The 18,380-nt window shown below is 37.0% G+C and overlaps 4 protein-coding genes across 12 annotated transcripts; 1 reads left to right on the forward strand and 3 right to left on the reverse strand.

Moving 5' to 3' along the window:
* Positions 1-76: 76 nt before the first annotated feature.
* On the reverse strand, positions 77-2,555 carry LOC112328840 (organelle RRM domain-containing protein 1, chloroplastic). Of its 2 annotated transcripts, XM_024609853.2 has the most exons (9): positions 2,028-2,540; positions 1,834-1,931; positions 1,495-1,732; positions 1,313-1,410; positions 1,169-1,234; positions 847-936; positions 610-678; positions 425-531; positions 77-332 (listed from the first exon to the last, which is right to left on the reverse strand). In XM_024609853.2, exons 1-9 carry the CDS (start codon positions 2,345-2,347, stop codon positions 246-248), a joined length of 1,173 nt encoding a protein of 390 aa, XP_024465621.1. In that variant the 5' UTR covers positions 2,348-2,540; the 3' UTR covers positions 77-245. The 2 variants fall into 2 exon arrangements, with proteins under 2 accessions (XP_024465621.1, XP_024465622.1); XM_024609854.2 differs by lacking the exon at positions 847-936 and having other exon boundaries at positions 2,028-2,555.
* Positions 2,556-3,240: 685 nt separating this feature from the next.
* LOC7477174 (uncharacterized) lies at positions 3,241-7,489 on the reverse strand. Of its 4 annotated transcripts, none has more exons than XM_024609847.2 (14): positions 6,856-7,485; positions 6,177-6,288; positions 5,855-5,967; positions 5,658-5,780; positions 5,340-5,512; positions 5,166-5,241; positions 4,765-4,851; positions 4,462-4,542; positions 4,340-4,372; positions 4,150-4,203; positions 3,999-4,040; positions 3,680-3,758; positions 3,524-3,594; positions 3,241-3,441 (listed from the first exon to the last, which is right to left on the reverse strand). In XM_024609847.2, exons 1-14 carry the CDS (start codon positions 7,045-7,047, stop codon positions 3,343-3,345), a joined length of 1,335 nt encoding a protein of 444 aa, XP_024465615.1. In that variant the 5' UTR covers positions 7,048-7,485; the 3' UTR covers positions 3,241-3,342. The 4 variants fall into 4 exon arrangements, 3 of the variants coding, with proteins under 3 accessions (XP_024465615.1, XP_024465618.1, XP_024465617.1); XM_024609850.2 differs by having other exon boundaries at positions 7,103-7,484; XM_024609849.2 differs by lacking the exon at positions 5,658-5,780 and having other exon boundaries at positions 6,856-7,486.
* Positions 7,490-8,515: 1,026 nt separating this feature from the next.
* Positions 8,516-11,925, reverse strand: LOC7491628 (nifU-like protein 4, mitochondrial). Its single transcript, XM_002315406.3, has 6 exons — positions 11,543-11,925; positions 10,995-11,156; positions 10,729-10,904; positions 10,066-10,169; positions 9,851-9,962; positions 8,516-8,876 (listed from the first exon to the last, which is right to left on the reverse strand). The coding sequence occupies exons 1-6, from the start codon at positions 11,757-11,759 to the stop codon at positions 8,808-8,810; spliced, it is 840 nt and encodes a 279-aa protein (XP_002315442.1). The 5' UTR covers positions 11,760-11,925; the 3' UTR covers positions 8,516-8,807.
* Positions 11,926-12,237: 312 nt separating this feature from the next.
* LOC18102778 (uncharacterized) lies at positions 12,238-17,746 on the forward strand. Of its 5 annotated transcripts, none has more exons than XM_024609244.2 (6): positions 12,238-12,742; positions 13,726-14,434; positions 15,287-15,656; positions 16,355-16,752; positions 16,851-17,077; positions 17,201-17,746. In XM_024609244.2, exons 1-4 carry the CDS (start codon positions 12,493-12,495, stop codon positions 16,403-16,405), a joined length of 1,380 nt encoding a protein of 459 aa, XP_024465012.1. In that variant the 5' UTR covers positions 12,238-12,492; the 3' UTR covers positions 16,406-16,752; positions 16,851-17,077; positions 17,201-17,746. The 5 variants fall into 5 exon arrangements, with proteins under 5 accessions (XP_024465012.1, XP_024465013.1, XP_052312280.1 ...); XM_024609245.2 differs by having other exon boundaries at positions 16,851-17,065; XM_052456320.1 differs by having other exon boundaries at positions 16,982-17,077.
* The last annotated feature ends 634 nt before the right edge of the window (positions 17,747-18,380 follow it).

Genomic DNA, 18,380 nt, shown 5'->3' on the forward strand with positions numbered 1-18,380 from the left:
CATTTCTTAGGACTGTCTACAATGTCACAGCTACGTACTCCGGCTTGCACAAAAAAAAAAATGAAAACATATGCAGTAAAAATCAATGTAGTGACGACATGTTCATTATTTAATTACAAGTTTACAACGACAAGAATGACGAAATGACTATTGGTTTTGTGAACTACGAATTCAATGAAAATGATACAGGTGACTGGCGAGCACAGTAATTCACCACACATGGGTTGAGGCCTCCCACCTCTATCTCACGCTGCTTGTCTTGGTCGACCCCTGCTGTATCTTGGTGGGTTGCTTTTGGCAACATCAACAACAATCATCCAGCCATTGATGATCTGCAAGTTCGGTTGCCAGAATGTAGGTCAGCCTTACCGCTTGGACAGTTAAAACTGAAATGAAGTGAAACAAGGACTCGTTTTACACCTACCTTGCCATTCATCTCCTTGAGTGCTGAACTTGCAGCCTCCTCTGTGGTGTACTTTACAAATGCATAACCTTTGGACCTCTTTGAAATCTTGTCCATTATTATTTTAACTGTCAGGAATACACCGCCATTATTTTAAAGACTATTGCAACAAATACATGTCAACAAACAAAAAAGGCAAAGCATACCTTCAACAAGCTCACCAAAGCCCTCAAATGCTGCACGCAAGGTTTTCTCAGACGTATAAAATGACAGACCTGCTCAAAATACAGATCGCCAAGCAATTAAATAAATGACAAAGCTAGCTAAATCAGGCATATGTGTATTGTCCTAAAACTTGCGCTATCTAGCAGGTAGTATTTTACAAACAAAAAGCAAGAGCTGAAGAACATATCATCAGAACTTGATTTAAAGATGCAACATACCAGTTATAAAAAGTTTTTTTGTTCTAACATGAGTTATTTGACTAGCTTCTGAAGAATCTGGTGGATTTGCAGAATTGATGAGGCTATCACCTGGAAACTACATGTTGTTAACATTACGGAAGAACCATTTGCCACGGAATAAAATTCTCCATCACATTAAACTTTGAAAATTGAAAATTGACAATTGGCTTTTCTGAAACCTCAAATAACAGTATCATAACTTAATATCCAGCAGCAAATCCTGATGCTAATTTCATAAAACTTGATCGATGATTGCATATATACCACCAGCAATCCTAGTGCTAACAAGAAAGGGACACACCTCTATAATCCTTGTTTTCCGACTCAAAATCCTTATCTGGCAGAACAGATAAAACACCAGGAACACCTAAAAACAAGGAGGTGTGTGTCATTAAACAGAACAATAAAAGCAAACAAAATTTCACTTGAAAGGGAATTAACTAACCAGCAAGCTCCTGTGCACATTCCTCGTCAAGTTCACAACAGAACCCAAAATTCGATTGCCATGAAACATGATATATACACATTTGAGCATCCTTCTCACTGCAAAAGAAATCAACCTGTCACTTCCATAGCATGTAATAAATAGCAAGCAGATTGCATTCTTTCTCAAAAATTAACACTTACTATCCCATGACCTTGGTTAGTATTTGAGCATAATAATCAACCATTTGAGCCTTTGTAACAACTCCAACTCCTGGCTTATCAATTCTAACCAGCCAATGTTTCGTATTCCCAGAAGGGAACAACAACTTGCTTCCAATTTGTGGATTTGATAATGTACTCAACTTGACACCTGAACTATAATCTTTTTCCACAGAATTATAATCTGGGTCAGGCCTAACTGATAAAACCCCAGGCAACCCTACATCACACACATCCACAACAATTCAGAAACCTCTCAAAATCTACCATATGAGTATCATAATTCTCTACATATTTGGAGCCAAAAGAGAAGAACCTTACTGGCAAGTTCAAGGGAAGCATCTTCATCAATATCACAACAAAAGCCAAAATGAGTATCATAACAAGCATCGTATATACACATTTGAGCATCTATTTCACTGCTCAAAACCAATAAAGCAACAGGTTTTAGGCCAAAAAACAACAAATACTAAAATGGGTCATCTATAAAAGCACAAAGGAACCAACCCACCAACCTGCCTAATGCTCTCTCTAGAGTCTTGACATAATAATCAATTATTTCTGGTTTTGAATTGACTCCCTTTGGAGGAGTTTCCATTAGAACTATCCAGTGGTTGTTAGTTTTAGTTGAAGTTAAAGGTGTAGATGTTGATGTTGTTGTTGCTTTTGTTGATAGAGAAACACAAGAAATGAGAGAAGAAGATAAAGATTGGGTTTTTATGTGGTTCTTGTTCTTTTTAGGGTTGTAAAGTTTGAAAATTGAAGCTTTAATTGGGAGTTTTTTGGAAATGGAAGCGAGAGTGGTGGTGCATAATGAAGGTGAGAGTGTTTCCATGGCAGCCTCTAAGGTTTCATTACAGAACAGACCAAGCTCCTCTGACTATTGCTGTTTGCTGTTCAATGTCGTTGTAGCAGACTAGCAGTAGCAGAATCTCTATCTGTATTTTTTCTTTCTTTCTTTCTTTCTAGGCGCTTTAGATGAATGATGGTCGTTGATTTGTCCCTGGTCGTTTTTAGGAGAATGTCAAGCAACGAGTCGTTCGGCTTTCATGAGCGAGAGAAGTTGATTTGCAAGTCATTGATGTCCATCTACGGATTGGGTTTGGTGCTATCCAATATCCATGCCACTAATTTTAATTCAAAATTAATATTTACAATGAATTTTGGATACTAAAATCTAACTAGATTTGGTTAAGGATATTCTTCAGTTATCTATAACTCAAATTTGATATGAACTTAAATTCATATCCAGAAATTACAATTATATATAAAATTTAATATAAATGTATTTTGGTTTTAAGATCATTATTGATTTTCAAGTGAGTTTCAAGTAGGGTAGAATAATATCAATATCTAACTTTAAAACCTAACTGTTTACCTTTATACTCATATCTAGAAATTACAGTTATATATAAAGTTTGATATGAATATAATTTCATCAAACTTCAAGATCATCATTAATTTTCGAGTCGAGTTTCGAGTAGAATAACATTTATATACATTATTTTTTACCTTTAAATTTCATATGATAGTAGTTCTTGTACTAAAGAAAGTTTAGGAATGAGATTTTCATCCTGAGATCTAGTTCGAGGATGACCAAAACTTCATGTCAATGAACAGTTTAGTATTTGTTTTAGGTTATCAGTAAATTTCCCAAAGTGCAGAGGTAGGAACATTGGAAATGTTCTCACAGAGATGAACGGAGCAAATTTTCACCAGGGAAGTTGCTTTAGGCAAAAAGTAATTGCATTAAGCATGATGTAAGGGATATCTGGATATGTACATCATCTGGTCGTGAAGAATAAATGAAGTATCTTGTTCGGTACTCAGTTAACTTTCACCTAAAAGTGGTGCTTCAATTTCTTCCTCCATGTCATGGCCCGACATTTCGGCCGGCTTAAGCAGGCAAGCAAAGCATAAAGCAATCATCTGAGACAACAGAATAGTTCATGGTTAATTTGGGAGAAAAGGAGAAGAAGGGCGAGAAAGGTGAAGTTGTGCAAGGCCTTACCATGCTTACAGAAGCAACTATGATGCTGAAACCTTTACAGTTGAAAGGTGCATCACTAGAGAGGAACCATGCTGAAACAACAATTCATCAATGAGAAAGCAAAATTGAATGCTTGTTGTGGTAACCAAAGAAAGGATGTAAACACCGGCAACTCACAAGTCAATGGACTCATTGCAAGTGGGGATAATAAACTTGCTATTGATTGGACACCGGCAATAAATCCCTGCACTTTTCCCTGAAATAAACCAGTACTTGAACTTGTGAACAACAGAGACACGGATCATTCACAAATATGCAGACATTTGATAGCAGGTGTACATTTTATGAATGCATAGTTGGGCTCGTAATGCTGACTCTAGCTTGAGCATTAAGAAAAGATGCTTCTTCCACCAGCGGAAGATGGGAAGTTTGTTCATAGGAAAGGATTAAGGGTGGAAAAACTAAACATTCATGTTAGACTGCTGGTTTTGCAAACCTGATTCACTGAGCTTGATCCTTTAGAAATAACAGAATAAGTCTGCACGTCAAGAAATTCAGAACATAAAACAATGATTATTCAATGATGAATCTGGAAACCCTTTCTACCTGAGGTTCTGAAGAAAAGTGAGTGGGATCATAATACTTACAGCAGGCTTCACGAGGACATAAATGGCTCCAAATGCGGCACTCAAGTATGGCACCTGCATCAGGCAATGAGAAATGTTTAAAGAACTTTGCATGCTTGTTTAAATAATGCAATTTGGTGGAGGATTGGTTCAGGATTGAACTTCTTTTTTTCCATGTCATGTGAAGTTTAACTCTTATTTAGGTATATACCCAAGATGCCCACGCCAAGCCATAAAGCAAACCCTGTTCAGAGAAAAAGCGCCTGTTATAATTTTCATTCTCTTTTCAGCATGTGAATTGGTTGCTAGGATGAGTTGGGAGTGGCAACTTACATAAGCTATTGATGCAAGTAAGGCTAGACATAATATCACTCCCTCTCCAACCAATGGACTGAGAAGAGGAAGCACCAAAATCTAGAAGCCAGCCACAAAACAAACATGCGTTATGCAAAAGAATTTTTCAAGTTCATTGACATTCCATAGAGAGCCTATGATGAGCTGAGAGCGAAGAGTAGATGAACCATATATAAACGTTTGATTTACATGTTGCCACTTTCCAAAGAAAGAAGCCCACAATTTTCGTTGTTTAAGCACAGTTGTAAATGAAACCGCAGAAAGATTATCTCCACATCGTACCTGAGAAAAGATTGCACCAATTCCTACCGCTGACAGAATTTCCGAATATTGATTCTTGTTAAAACCAAACACTGCCTTCAGATAGAACTGCATAGGAAGGTGACAAGCAATCAGGGGATCTAAATAAACAGAGAACGGAGTAGATAGGCACCACAAAAGAAAATTACAATTAGCCTTATGAGCAATTAGCCCACTGGTGCTATTAAATTAAGGTTGGTCCTCGGTTCATAATGAGTACGCATTTTTCCATGCATAATTCATATGTTCAAAGATGTATTTTCCCATGATTTTTTTTTATCGCTTGCAGGTTAGCAAGTTGCGATTCAATACCCTTGTTTTCCAAGGGTTTAATTTCTCTGATAATCAAGATTGAAATTAGGATTGACATGCAAGGAACTTACTAGTAAAACTGAACTGATGCCAGACATTCCCAACTCATAGAAGAAGGAAACGAATGAAATGATTTTCAGTGTAGGACTGGAAAAAAACAAAAGGCGAGAGAATGTTACATTACTCAAAAAAACAAAAATAAAACAGCAGTACAAAATCAATGGATGTATTTGAAGAGTAAGTACCTTCTAAACACTACCACTGCTGCATATCTCATTGATTCATATCTTTTGCGAGTGACGTTTATTATCTTAGTCAAGAAGGTTGAATCTCGCTCCCTCTTATCAACCCGTTCAACTGTCTCAACTAGAAAGAAATACATATAAACTGAACCAAAGATCAAGAGAGCAATTGAAACCTGAAACAAAAAGCTTATTCTTATCAAATACTGGATGGTTACTAGTGTATATATATAAAAAAAGTAAATAATAAAAACAAACTCGACAGATGAGCATGACGAAACCATGCAGCTAGTGCTTGAAAAACTCACAGATCCTAATTACCACAAAGATGTATTTCTCAGGGAGAAAACGTGCCAGAAGATTGCCTACGACATGAGAAGCAGAAAAGAAACCAGTGATCCAACTAAATGCTGTAGCCCTGTTTTCTTCTTTGATAATATCTGCCTACCACAGGGATGAAAATGTGATGCCCCAGTATCCGTAACCATGACATTTTATTGATGGTCGATAATCCTTACCGCATAAGCAACAGCAATGCAGAAAATACTCCCTTGACTTAAAATAAATGAAATTGTCCGAAGCACATAGTACACATACACAGCATCCCTAGATTGGTTACAGGCAAGTACGGCTGAAACAATAGAACAAGCAAATAGAAAAGAAAATTAAAAATCTGCAGTATAATTTTGATTGCAGTGTGTATGTGTGAACTTTCAAATAAGCTAAGACCGCTGTTGCTTCGCTGTATATCCATAACAATGAATTAAGAATTAAAAGCAGGGTGTAAAAGACTTCCATAAATCCTAGCCTCTGACCAGAAAAGCTCAATATGGAACATACCAAAAGGGAACATGGATGTTGATACAGTAATGAGGAGAAGCGGTTTACGCCCATACTCATCTGCAAGCTGGCCTAGGAGTGGTATTACCACCATTTTGAAAATTCCCACCACCTAAAAGCAAAAAGAATCATCACTTGCTTGATGAATTTAGATCTTGTTTCGTGATCCTCAGAATCAGTTTTAGTGCTAGGTTAAACATGAAAACTACACACCGCAAATTTCTTCACCCGAGTTCTAATCACTCAAATACCAAGCCGTTTTAGCATTAATGATACACAAAATCATGATCATGCCCTGATTGGCTTAAAAGATTACATTGGAAATGCAAACCAAAAAAAGAAACTCATAAATTTCTGTTCAGTTTCTGAGCAGCAACGCAAATCCTCAAAATTCTTGAATGAATCTACCTAGTATCCCTACGTGAATAATTCACTCCTTCCTCAAAAACCTTTGATTTTTCCAAAAAATGAAAATTGGGAAACTGGCAGTTCCCACAAACCCAGATAGCAAAGTATCTTAAGTTACAAAAATTAGTGCTTAATCAACTCAAAGCCCTAAAACACATAAAAGAATTAGAAAATTCAACGAACCCCATTTCCATTTCCTTGCAAACCAAACAAATTATAATTATATATAAAAAAAAAAACAGTAAGCAAAGCAAGAATTTCCTATGTTTACCGTTTGTTGGAGACCACTGATATAAATAACCTCAGAGCAAGTAGTTTGACCAGGACATAAAGCAGAAGTAAGAACATCAACAAGAACAGAAAAAGTCATTTCCTCAGCAATCCAATGAAAAAATAGTGGCAACAACAAGTGTACTAAAGGCCTAAGCTCTTTGAACCCAACTAAACAATCCTTAAACACCATTACTAATATTTCAAGAACTAAGCACTTTTCTTGCAAGAAACAAAAGAAATACTACCAGAAGTGGTGGGATGGATAATTGATGTCAGATCAGTGTTGGAGATCAAAGAAAGTGGAAGTTGACAATGATGTTTTTGACTTATGGTAGAGAAAAGGGATTAGTCCTCGTGGTATTTATGGGGTGACAAACGCAGTAAAGCAGGGGTTCTTGTGCTAACAACAAGAATTCTCGTGCTGGATTAAGGTTGTCGTGTGTTAAGGGCTAGTTTGCTTGTGATTGACGATGGAGTGCTGGTGTGGTGATATGACCATAGATCAGCCAACCTGACCCTTACTAGGCATTTGGCCTTGAAATATATTCATAAATTTACGAGAATTTTTTTTTCCATGTTATTTGATAGGGGAAAAAATCTTCCTTGAGGAGGGGAAGATCCAATATATAGCAGTGACTATTTTCACTCTTTAGAGTCATTGAACATTTATGTATTGAATCAATCATTATTATAAAAAAAAAAAACTATATACTCAAAAAAAATATAGATAACATTCTTGAAATAGAAAAGTATAAAACAATGAAGACGGACCTTTATTATAAATCTACGAGATAAATCTATTATTATATATTTGTTTTTATCTTTTTAATTAAACAAATATATTTTCATCTATTTTACATATATTTTTCATGTCTTGTAATAATGAACAAAAATAACCTTTTATATAAATTGACGATGATTGTGCTAAAAAAAGGACACCAATGAAGCATGATTCATGATAGGTTACTTCCTGGTCCCCTTGTAATCTATAAGGGTTAGGGGCTTTAATGAAGTTGACAGTTCAGTGTTGTGTGTATTAGAATAATTTTAGTTTGACTCAAACCCATTTTTATATTCATAAGCCAAATGCTCAAGCACGATAAAGCATCTTAGCTTTTTTGTTTTTGTCCTGGATAGTTCTTTGTTTTCTTTTATCCATTGTCCAGGAAAAGGAAGAAGGCAACCACAGCCTATTATGCTACTGGCAAACATGGTTTGCTCGTCGTTACTTGTTTACGGTTTCTTGATTCTCATGTTATCATATTATCCAAGAGTTAATACATCAATAATTTGTTGCCTTGAGGGGAAGAGTCTGATCCAGCCTCAGATTTTATTTTCGAGGTCAAAATATCCTGGTAGTTGGTGGTGAAGCATCACTCCTTAGTTGGCTAATGGCATATAATTTGTCTTTAGATGAGCAAGTCGCTTCACCGACAGCTTATCGTCTTGAAGTTGAGTTATTATTGCAATCAAACAATGAACAGGTGCAGATGGAGTTTTTCCACCAAGTCCATGGGCCCTTATAGACAGACTCAAGAACAAGCCAGAAGCAATTGGCTTAGCTAACATGACCAGCAAGCAATTCAAACCATCCCTCAACTGCTTTATGCAATAAATTTATTGATATCAATGGTAGTGGAAAATTGAAAGAATAGGAGTAGAGTACAAAAATCTTTGCATTGTTACAGAAGCACAAATTGAATGCCAGAAACAAGAGTGGGTAGTGAACAGTTCCGCAAGATGTACAAGGCTCATACAGCTCTCACGTTCTGTACTCTTGCGCTATAATTATATTTAGTTTACATGAAAACAAAACATAAACTCTACCGATATCGAGTTAATTTGAACCCATGAACTTTATTTGCTCCTGTACAGAGAAGCATACTAGAAGTTCTCTTGGCTCGCCACGTGTACAACCATGTTATGAGAGGAAAAAAATGGGGGCTTCGACTACTCCATCTGACTGGTCAATGCTGCTTCATCATCTTCAGCATCTAATTCTTGTTCCACACCTTTCACCTGCATGCATAAGATTTTCTTGAGTAAATATAACAGGAATGCAGAGAGGAGCCAAGATGTGATTCCCACTTGTAAGTTTTCCTAGCAATAATAGCCAGGTAATTAAAAAATGATGTTAAGCAAACTCATGGGCAATGGCAATGTAAAGTAATAAAGCAATGGAGGTGGCAACAGTGGGATGAATATGGAATTCAAGAGCTTAACAAGCAAGGAAGCTAGCAGTTTGGAAGCACAGAGATTAAGGAGGACATGCACAAATGTGTATACATATGTTCCTGTATAGAGAGAGACTGGAAGAAGAAGAATCCCTTAGCTGCCAATCTAATGTTTCTCTTAATTTCCAAGACCCATTTAATCCCTTGAGTTCTAGACATTAGAAATAGGATCTTAATCCCTTGAGTTCTAGACATTAGAAATTGTAGCACTTTCATCTTTCTAAATGTATTTTTTTAAAGACAAGACACGTTAATTACTTGTCAGCATGCACTTTAGAGCACAATAATATATCCAGAACACATCAGAAATAATAGCATCAACAAAATTCTGTACTTAACACAGGATAACACAGTTAGTGACCTGCACCACCAAATATCTTCAAGAACTAGTCAAGAATCGATTTAAGCCATGGTCTTTTTCTATTATCCTAAAGCTTTATAATCAAGTTCTAATGCTCCCGCCAAACGAGCATTAGCCTGCTGGTAAGTGCTATTAACTTTTGAAAATATGCAATTTGTCATTGCACTAATTCTCAATGGGCTTCGTTCTTAATTACTGTCCCTACATGCTTAAGTTAATGTGTAGTAAACTCAGAGACACAAATTACAGACACACAGACCAAAGTGAATTACTATTTGGCTGGTGGTGGATTTCCACATACCAAATTTTGAACTTCAGTGCAGAACCCTCTACAATGTCAGACAAAAGGTGTAATTTTGCATAGTTTAGAAATCTCAAAGATGATTTTCACTTTTTACCTCTGGTACATAATGCATCAGCATATTCTCTATTCCAGATTTCAAAGTGACAGATGAGCTCGGACAGCCACTGCATGCTCCTTGCATTTTCAATTTGACTATTCCAGTTTCCCTGTAGAGGGCAAACATACAGATTTCAATTAATGATAAGTAACAAAATAGATTGTTCATTCAATATTCTATGAACATGTTTAACCAAGAGAAGAGAAACCTACTCATCAAAACCCTGATACTCAATATCTCCACCATCGTCCTGCACTGCTGGTCGAATACGAGTCTCCAACAGCTCTTTAATCATTGCAACAGTTTCTGAGTCATCCTGCATTAGCAGGAGTTGATATTTTCCACATTGAGTGCTTAATGCTCTATTGAAATTAGTTTAAGATGATTAGAGAATAACCAATAAAATCCTCCAAAATCTCAGTTCTCTCTCCAGTGATAACCTAAACTATATTCAGCTATTTTACAGTAATCAACATCAGCAAATATCTGTTGAACTTCACAGCAGAAGAGTACAAAAGGGATGAAAAGCACCGTTCAATTACTCATAACTCTGATATTTGGGATATGGGTGGCAAAAAACTGCATAACATAATACATCGATGTCGATAGAACCTCTTATATCAAACATCTGGATTTTCTCAACAGATACAAACCAGCACTACTCCTGAGCTAAATTCATTAAAAAGCGAATTGAGAGAGGGGGGAATAGAAAAGTGAACATGAGTACACCTTTACTATAAGTTAATGCCCAAGGAGAACTTTAAATGCATTAGTACATGCCAAGGACCACCCAATATGAAATGCAAGCATAATCCTAAGAAGCAAGCTTCATTTTTTGTGGACAGCTGAAAAATCAGTAAACTATAAAGATATACCTCACTAATAGCCGTGTCCTTCGCTGCAGCAGTTTGCGAGTCTAGAAACAATGGTTCTCCAGAAGAATAGAAGTCCATGATAGCTGCAAATATTTCAGGCTTTAGGAATTCCCAAGTAGCATCATCTGACTTTGTTATGGTGATAAAATCAGGTCCAAAGAAAACTCGATTGATACCTGTGAAAAAACAATACAGGGTACAGGTTAAAAAAATATAAACAATCATAGCATTACGTTTACCCAAGAACAAAACCAATTCAATCTTACCATCGATTCCATAAATAGCTTTAGCCAATGGAGAATTCATGGCTGAACGTGCATTTGGGAAATCCGCACTTCCTACATCCATCACCGGCTTCCCAGGATAAAACATAAGGGATGATGGATTTGGTGTGGATTGAGTTTGTATAAACATGGTCCTCCTCTGCCCTGTGCAAACCATCACACCTCAGCTTACTGAACTTCACCAATCTTTAATCAACACAGAATTAAAAAAAACTCTATAACCTCTAAAGTTCATATCTTTACAGCATACCCCATAATTCTTATGTAAAATCAATAATCTAAGTGTTGTTATTTCCCAATAACTGCAAGTAACTAAGCTAACTAACCAATAAAATACAGATATTAATTCAATTCCTTCCTTAACTCGTCAAAATCTCTAACAAACCATTTTATTACCACATTACAACAACATTATTAAAAAAAAGACCCTTTACATATCTTAAAACAAATATTAACATAAAACATAAAAACTCAAACCACAAGGTAAAAATAACATAAAATAACAATAATTTCAATCATAATAGAACAACCTGTCAAAACGGTCAATTTCTCAGGATGCAAAGAAGAAGCCAACGTTTTCGAATCAGGGAAAGCACCACCGCTGCTGTGCCAAAACGCTGTTGTTGCTGATGAAACATGTATAAAGCGGCGAGGAGTCAAACGACATGTAGTGTTGATTTCTCTGCAAAGTCCGAAACTTTTTTGGTTTGATAGAGCTCGCGATATTAATCTGCCAAAACCCTTCATTATTTCTCTCTTGTAGGTTCGCTTTGAATGTGAAATGGATGCAGGAGATGCAAAGCTTCGAGCTTTTTAGTGGTGATGGTGTATTCGTAATAAAGTCGAGGAGTAAGGGTAGATAAATTGAAAGCAGGTAAAGATCAGCAGCTTTGGAAGCAGGGAATTGGGTGGTTTTGGATCGTCAATTTTGAGATTATATATTGAAAATTTGGAGGTGTGGTTTGATCCTTATGTTTATTGAAATCTACTATTTTAGTCCCTTTGAATCAACATCTTTCTAGTGGTGCACTAGAAATCTACTAATTTAATTTCTTATGAGATTTTTTTTAAGAAAATATGTTATTTTTGTAAGTGTGGTTTTAATGGAAAATAGTTGGAAATAGTTAAATATAAATAAAAACATGTAAACGCACGCAACGTAAAATTCTCTTCACCGATATCTAAACGCCACGTGTGACCCACAATATAACGTCGCTTGCACTAAAATCACACGCAATCGTCAAACTCTATCATCTATCTCTCTTTCTCGATCAAAAATTCTGTCCAAAAATATTCCCCAAAACACAAACCCTAACACTAACACTAACACACATGAAATCAAGTGATTCCCAAACAAAACCTAATAGATTCCCAATCGAACCCTAATTTGATGATTCTGACAATCCAGTCACCCAAACTCTAACAATTGTTACTTCTCTCTCTCTCTCTCTCTCACTTTTTGGGTCTATTTGTTGTTGTCATGGAGGGCTCTGTGGTGGTGGATGATCTTGGAGCCCCCGAGTCATGGGAGGTGGCTGATTTGGACGAGACGATGAGTCGTTTGTTGCTTAATAAAGACTCTAAACAGCAAAAGCAACAGCCTCAAGACCAGCTCGCTCGTTCGGGTTCGGGTTCTCTCGGTCCGGGTGAGAAAGTAACCGATGATGTTATCAATCAGGTTGATCAGTTTCTTCGTGAGGCCTTGCAAAACCCTCGCGAACGGCTCTCAAGTGAGTTTTTTTTTCTCTAATTTTGATTAACATGTGTTAATTGTTTCATACGTTAGTTTTGTATGAGAGCTGTGTGAGATTTTTCTTTTTGTTTATGCATGTTAATGGGTAGAGTAGCGAGTGATTTAGCTAAATTAGGTGGTGATTTAGCTGCAGTTGGTTTTTAATGGATGGGGTGGTGTTGATTTTGCTGGGTATTTCGTGAGTGATGGTGTTTTTTACTGGTTGTAACGTGGTTAATGTGTGAATTTCACTTGTGGATGATTATGGATGAGATGGAAATTGTATGTTGTACCTTTGAAGAGGGCAATGCTTCTAGAGGTATGATGATGGCGGGGATATAAGAATGGGAAGATATTCTACTACAAAGCTTGGAGACGTTTGTGCTTAGAAATTTTCAGGTAGTTTTAGTCAGATTGCTTGAGAGAGGAGATTTGGGTGGATGATTTTCTTAATAATCAAACTGACGTGTAGGAAAGATTTATGAGTATTTGCAATGGAAAGCAAGTAAACTGGATTCAATAAAAGAAGTCTTGGTTTTGACTTGGTAAGAAGGGGCGTGGCTGACCTACGGACTGCTTTTTTTTGGTCTGTGTGTTTGTGTATTTATTTATTTATTATTATTTATTTATTTTTGGTCTGTTGTTGTTGTTGCCGTCCCATTTTTATTTTGGGAGGGAGGGGTGCAGAGGAGATGGGCTGGGGTTTTCAGTAGAATGTTAAGTTGGTTTCAGCCCAAATTTGGGGCCTGCAGTTATTTTTTGAATTGGGTTTTATCAGGAATTTAGATTTTTTTAGATGCAGTTGATAATGATCTTATGAGTTCCCAGTTTCTCTTTTTGCAAAAATCAGTATTATGAGAACTGTAGGGATGACCTGCTAGTTATCATCATTCACATTGTTTTTGTTTTCTTTATGTGATTTAAGTATTTTATATATCCTGCTTTTTCATACAAGTAAATTCATGTATATCTTCTATTCAGTTTTGCGGATGGAACAAGATGTAGAAAAGTTTATCCGTGATCCAAACCAACAACAATTAGAATTTCAGCAGTTGCCTACTTCATATTTAAGGCTAGCAGCACATCGTGTGGCACAGCATTACTCACTGCAATCAATGGTTTTGTTAGACAATAGTTTACCTGATGGCTCTGGTTCCAGAATTATTGTCCGCAAAACTTCTGACTGTAGCCTTCCCTTGATTCGCCTGGCTGACATCCCCTTGAGTTTGCCATCGGAAGATGGTGACGTTATTAAGGTTGCAATTAAGCAGAGACCACAGAAACGCTCTCAAACTGCCAACAATTCAAATTCAAATTCCACAAAGTCAAATAGTTCCAAAAGTGTGGAGGAAAGAAAAGAGGAGTACAACAGGGCACGTGCACGGATATTTAACTCTAGCAGTTCCAGCAGTGGTTCTACTGGGAAACCAGAAGGTGAACCAAGATTGCAGGATGGTTCCCAGCATGGTTCATTTGGCATATCAAAGTCAGAAGAGAAATCTGCTCCAGCGATTTCTGATTTAAATTCTGGGCGGGGTTTAATTGAATCATCCACAAGCAGCGGTAGATCAGCTAGGACTAGGATGGAGAAGGAGCCAATTGGTAGGTACAGACCAAACAACAGAGTGGCCATTTTTCGGGACCGTGAGGTTGAGCGTAAGGACCCCGACTTTGATCGAAGCTATGACAGGTATTCTGTCCTTGCTTTTCTTCTGCCATCTCTCTTAGTTTGCTTTATTTAGTCGGGATAAGTTCCCATATCCTGTTCTATTCCTCTTAGTGTGGCATTTTTTAATCTTCTTCTTTGGCGAGGAATCTGTCACCGCACCTGTTACTTTGTTTGCTTGAGGCCCTGGGTTGGTGTCCACCACTTTCTTTCTGCAAGTCTGGTTGTTAAACTTCATACGTAAACCTAAATGAGAAAAGGAAGGAATGTGAAGAAAAAAAAGGGTAAAAATTAATAATAAAGACCATTTGAACATAGAAAATTGATGAGACATAGGTACGTGTCCAAAGAGGGTAAAACAATGCTGCAAATTGTGCCAAAAATTTGACAGTGGATTAGTTTCTCCAAAAAAGTTAATCGGTATTGCACTTATTTAGATGTGCCATCTCTTCACTAATTTTGGCTTTATAACTTCTGTGGTAGGTTGAATTTTCCTTTTCTTTTCCATGTTTAAATGCTCAGTGTCTGTTGATTGTTTTCTGTTTGCTGTTTGATGGGAGTTTCACCCTTTGCAATGTTTTGATAGAATTAGTGGCTTGTGGCCAATTAAAATGAGGATAGCTAGCTAATCCAACTGTGGTACTGTAAATGAGAGCAAGGGATACCTAATAACATATACATTTTTAGCATCAAGTGTGTTTATATCCCTTGTAGCTCAAGTCAGTAACCTGAGTGCCCACAGTTGGAGGTTGGAAATTACTGTGTCTAGTCTGAAAACGAATTTATTGTTCTTGCGAAGTTGATTAGCTTACTACAGCAATGAACTTGATCTGTCTTTGTTGAGTAGAGCAAAATTATGATGAAATGTTCTTGCAGGTATATGCAAAGATTTGATCCTGGTTTTGGATTCAATGGGGGAGGACCTTATGCCATTCAGCCTATGTACACTCCTGCACTGAATTACAACACTGAATTTCCACAACTTGGGTCCGCCCACAGGCCTCAGATATCTACAGAACAGCAACCTCGGCCTCACCCTCAACATGTACCAGGACCCTGGGTTGCACCATCAACCCCTGCAGGGATTGGATATGGTCATCCTGATACTCATATACCACCATTTAATCCGAATCATGTTGGTGCACGTTCTGCATCTGCCATTTATCTGCATTCCTCTCAGTATCCATGTCAACACCCAGGAATGCCTTTTATCCATCCCCATGAACATGTTCAGCCTTTTTCACAGGTGTGCCAGTTAGGGTGGCTTTATTTCCCTGCCATTAATTGAAGTAATCTTTTCTTTTTTCTATGAAAGGTGTTTTTCAGTACAATAGTAAGAGGAATATTTATCATCGAACTTGTAAGATATTTCTCAAGTTTGATGATCTTAGGCTCCCAACATTCAACTTTCTACTCATTGATAGTATTTTCAAGAGAAATTACAGCGTGATACTAGGTCACTACTTGAAACTGTGGGCCAACCAATTGAAAGGACTTATCATTCTATTTAGCCAGGTCATCAACTTTAAAATAAACAAACAATAACCATGGCTATTTAAAAAAAAAAGATTTTTTTATTAAGAGGAGAGAAAAACTATTTTGTTTCTTGATATGGCTAGATATATGTCCCTCACAATTGGTTGGTCAGTGATGGACCAGGTTCACCTAATAATTTCCCTATTTTCCATTACTTGTGATATTTCTGATCATCCTGTTTGACCAAAAAGATGCCTACTGCAACTTATGCAGGGTGCCTGAAATATCCTCTCTTCCCTCCCAAAGAAAGAAAGTGGGGGAAGTTTGTATCATTAATGATAAATATGTCTCAAAAAGTAAAATTGGTTTGGTGACTTGCATTGAATGTGATTAGTGCAGCTTCTGTTTTCAATTGTTTGATTTTGGTTATGGTATTGATTTCCTTTTACCATTTATGTGCTTGTACAGTCTCATCAACAGCAACCTGATGCAAGTTTTGGTTTAGCCCGGCCCCGTTGAGGGGCTTGGGCCATGCCTGCACCCTGCCAGCCAGAACTTTAGTTTGAAATATTGATGAGCTGATACAGCTGCTCATCATATCTGAATTGGCAGGAGTGCAGGCATAGAGAACCGAGCTGGATTGGAGCGGGCAATACTTCTCATGAACATCCCAGCGATCCATTCCACCAGTTTCGGTTTTGCTTGAGGCTTCTTCCATGTGGTGAAGGATGAAGAAGCTCAAGGGCTTGGCAGATCAACTAGTATTACTGGACAGGAGCTCTGTTTCGTCACTGATGATGATGAAGAATCAAATTAGGAAGAAGAATTGTCGGAGTTGTGGATGTGCGCGCTCAGTCTAATTGAAGGTACATCCCTTTGTTATGTTGCTCATGTTGTTTATCTTTTAGACTTGTCTACATCTTTTAATAAAAGATAAATTAATTTGCTTTCCTCATCCCTACAGACCATATGGGCCAAAGGGGATGTGCTTGAAGGACATTTTTCTATCAGAGTTGGCATGTTTTTGGCTTGTCGCGGCTTGCCCCCTTAGAGAACTCTGATTACGCCTGACTGTTCTGTACACTTGACTTGCAGGAATAATGAAGCAATTCGCTTCATGTATTATAGGAACAGATCTTTTTGAACTGTAACAGCATCTTTGATTGCTATCTATGATGGGTGAAGTTATTTGTAATCTATTCCTGCTTCCTTGCATGTTTTATTCTCGTGTACCAAAAATTTGCATTCGTTCTGGATGTCTTTGAGTGTTTGCCCAGCAATCTTATATGCTTCTACCATGCTGGAAATGTGCAGGCACTGATGCACCCATCAGAATGTGGAAGGATTGTAAGCTTGTTGATCGACTATTCTCCCATTCAAAATTTTATGCCCGCTGATCATGGCACGTGTGCTTAGCCACCCTCGGGGACGGGGAAAGATGGTGACAGTTTTGTAGACCATTAATGCAGCTGTTCATCAGTTGCGATCTGGTCTTTCTGTGCGAACCAAGCGCACCCGTGATCGGTAGGATTCACCATGCTTGAATCTTGTGGAGTGTGGATTGTCAGGATCGCAAATGCCTGGCTGCCATAGTTCGGACTGTCCGCAGCTGTGGTCTTCTAATGGTTGGATGAAAAAAATGGGCCTACGCCAACGATTTGCATCTATTTCTCCTCTCCTCTCTCATCTGAAGGGGTCTTCCTTTGGAGCCTTATCTCCGTAACCACCACCCATGAATGAACAGGCTGGTAATAGTTTGTCTCACCGTTTAAAATAACGGTCGTTAACGTAACAAGTGTATTTAATGGATGTGGTGTTTTTAATCAATGATTATTAGACTTGCCTAGTAACCTCTTAAAAGTGCTTTGCACGGGTCAAGTGTATTTTTTTTTCAAATTGTTTTAAAAATTAACCTAGTTAAATGTGTATCTGATTCATCTAGTTAAACACGAGTGAGATACGACTAGATAAACAATATCATTTGAGTTTTTTGTATAAAAAAACACTAAAATAAAATATTATTTTATTTAAATAAAAGCAATTTAATTTCATGATCCAGTGACTCAAGCTATTAGCCTGTTTGATAACTATGCATTTAATGGATTTGGATCAACTTAATATTATTATTATTATTATTATAAGAGCTAGTTATATAATGGCAAGGATTCATCTATAAAATTGATTTTTTGAAAGTTTTTGTATTAGGATTTAGGTTTTCATATTTTCACTTTTTTTTTAATAGTTATGTTATGACATGTTTATAGCAAATCTGTTAGAAACAGAGTATATTAGTTTTATTTTATTTTCATACTTTTATAAATTACATTTTACATCTTTATATCTTAGATTAAACAAAATGCATTGTCAGACTATATAAACTAATTCATAAAAGTAATGTGAAAAGTGAAATTCATATCAAATTATAGAAGAGTTTTTGTAATTTTTTATTTTTTTTTTAGTTTTGAGAGTGGAGAGATTAAGGTTGCTTTTGGGA

The sequence above is a fragment of the Populus trichocarpa genome, chromosome 10 (genome assembly GCF_000002775.5).
Source record: "Populus trichocarpa isolate Nisqually-1 chromosome 10, P.trichocarpa_v4.1, whole genome shotgun sequence".
Lineage (NCBI taxonomy): Eukaryota > Viridiplantae > Streptophyta > Magnoliopsida > Malpighiales > Salicaceae > Populus > Populus trichocarpa.

Bases quoted from the DNA above. Each gene is read 5' to 3' on its own strand.
- LOC112328840 (XM_024609853.2), bottom strand. From the start codon at position 2,347: ATGGAAACACTCTCACCTTCATTATGCACCACCACTCTCGCTTCCATT. The intron at 1,932-2,027 runs GTTGGTGGGTTG...GGTTTTGAGCAG, and splicing joins CTAGAGAGAGCATTAGGCAG to TGAAATAGATGCTCAAATGT. The intron at 532-609 runs GTATGCTTTGCC...TATTCCTGACAG, and splicing joins CTTTGGTGAGCTTGTTGAAG to TTAAAATAATAATGGACAAG.
- LOC7477174 (XM_024609847.2), bottom strand. From the start codon at position 7,047: ATGGTGTTTAAGGATTGTTTAGTTGGGTTCAAAGAGCTTAGGCCTTTA. The intron at 4,373-4,461 runs GTAAGTTGCCAC...TTCTCTGAACAG, and splicing joins TACTTGCATCAATAGCTTAT to GGTTTGCTTTATGGCTTGGC. The intron at 4,041-4,149 runs GTAAGTATTATG...CTTGACGTGCAG, and splicing joins ATGTCCTCGTGAAGCCTGCT to ACTTATTCTGTTATTTCTAA.
- LOC7491628 (XM_002315406.3), bottom strand. From the start codon at position 11,759: ATGAAGGGTTTTGGCAGATTAATATCGCGAGCTCTATCAAACCAAAAA. The intron at 10,170-10,728 runs GTATATCTTTAT...CTGCTAATGCAG, and splicing joins AGGACACGGCTATTAGTGAG to GATGACTCAGAAACTGTTGC. The intron at 8,877-9,850 runs GTAAAAAGTGAA...TTATGCATGCAG, and splicing joins TGATGCATTATGTACCAGAG to GTGAAAGGTGTGGAACAAGA.
- LOC18102778 (XM_024609244.2), top strand. From the start codon at position 12,493: ATGGAGGGCTCTGTGGTGGTGGATGATCTTGGAGCCCCCGAGTCATGG. The intron at 12,743-13,725 runs GTGAGTTTTTTT...TCTTCTATTCAG, and splicing joins CCCTCGCGAACGGCTCTCAA to TTTTGCGGATGGAACAAGAT. The intron at 14,435-15,286 runs GTATTCTGTCCT...ATGTTCTTGCAG, and splicing joins TTTGATCGAAGCTATGACAG to GTATATGCAAAGATTTGATC.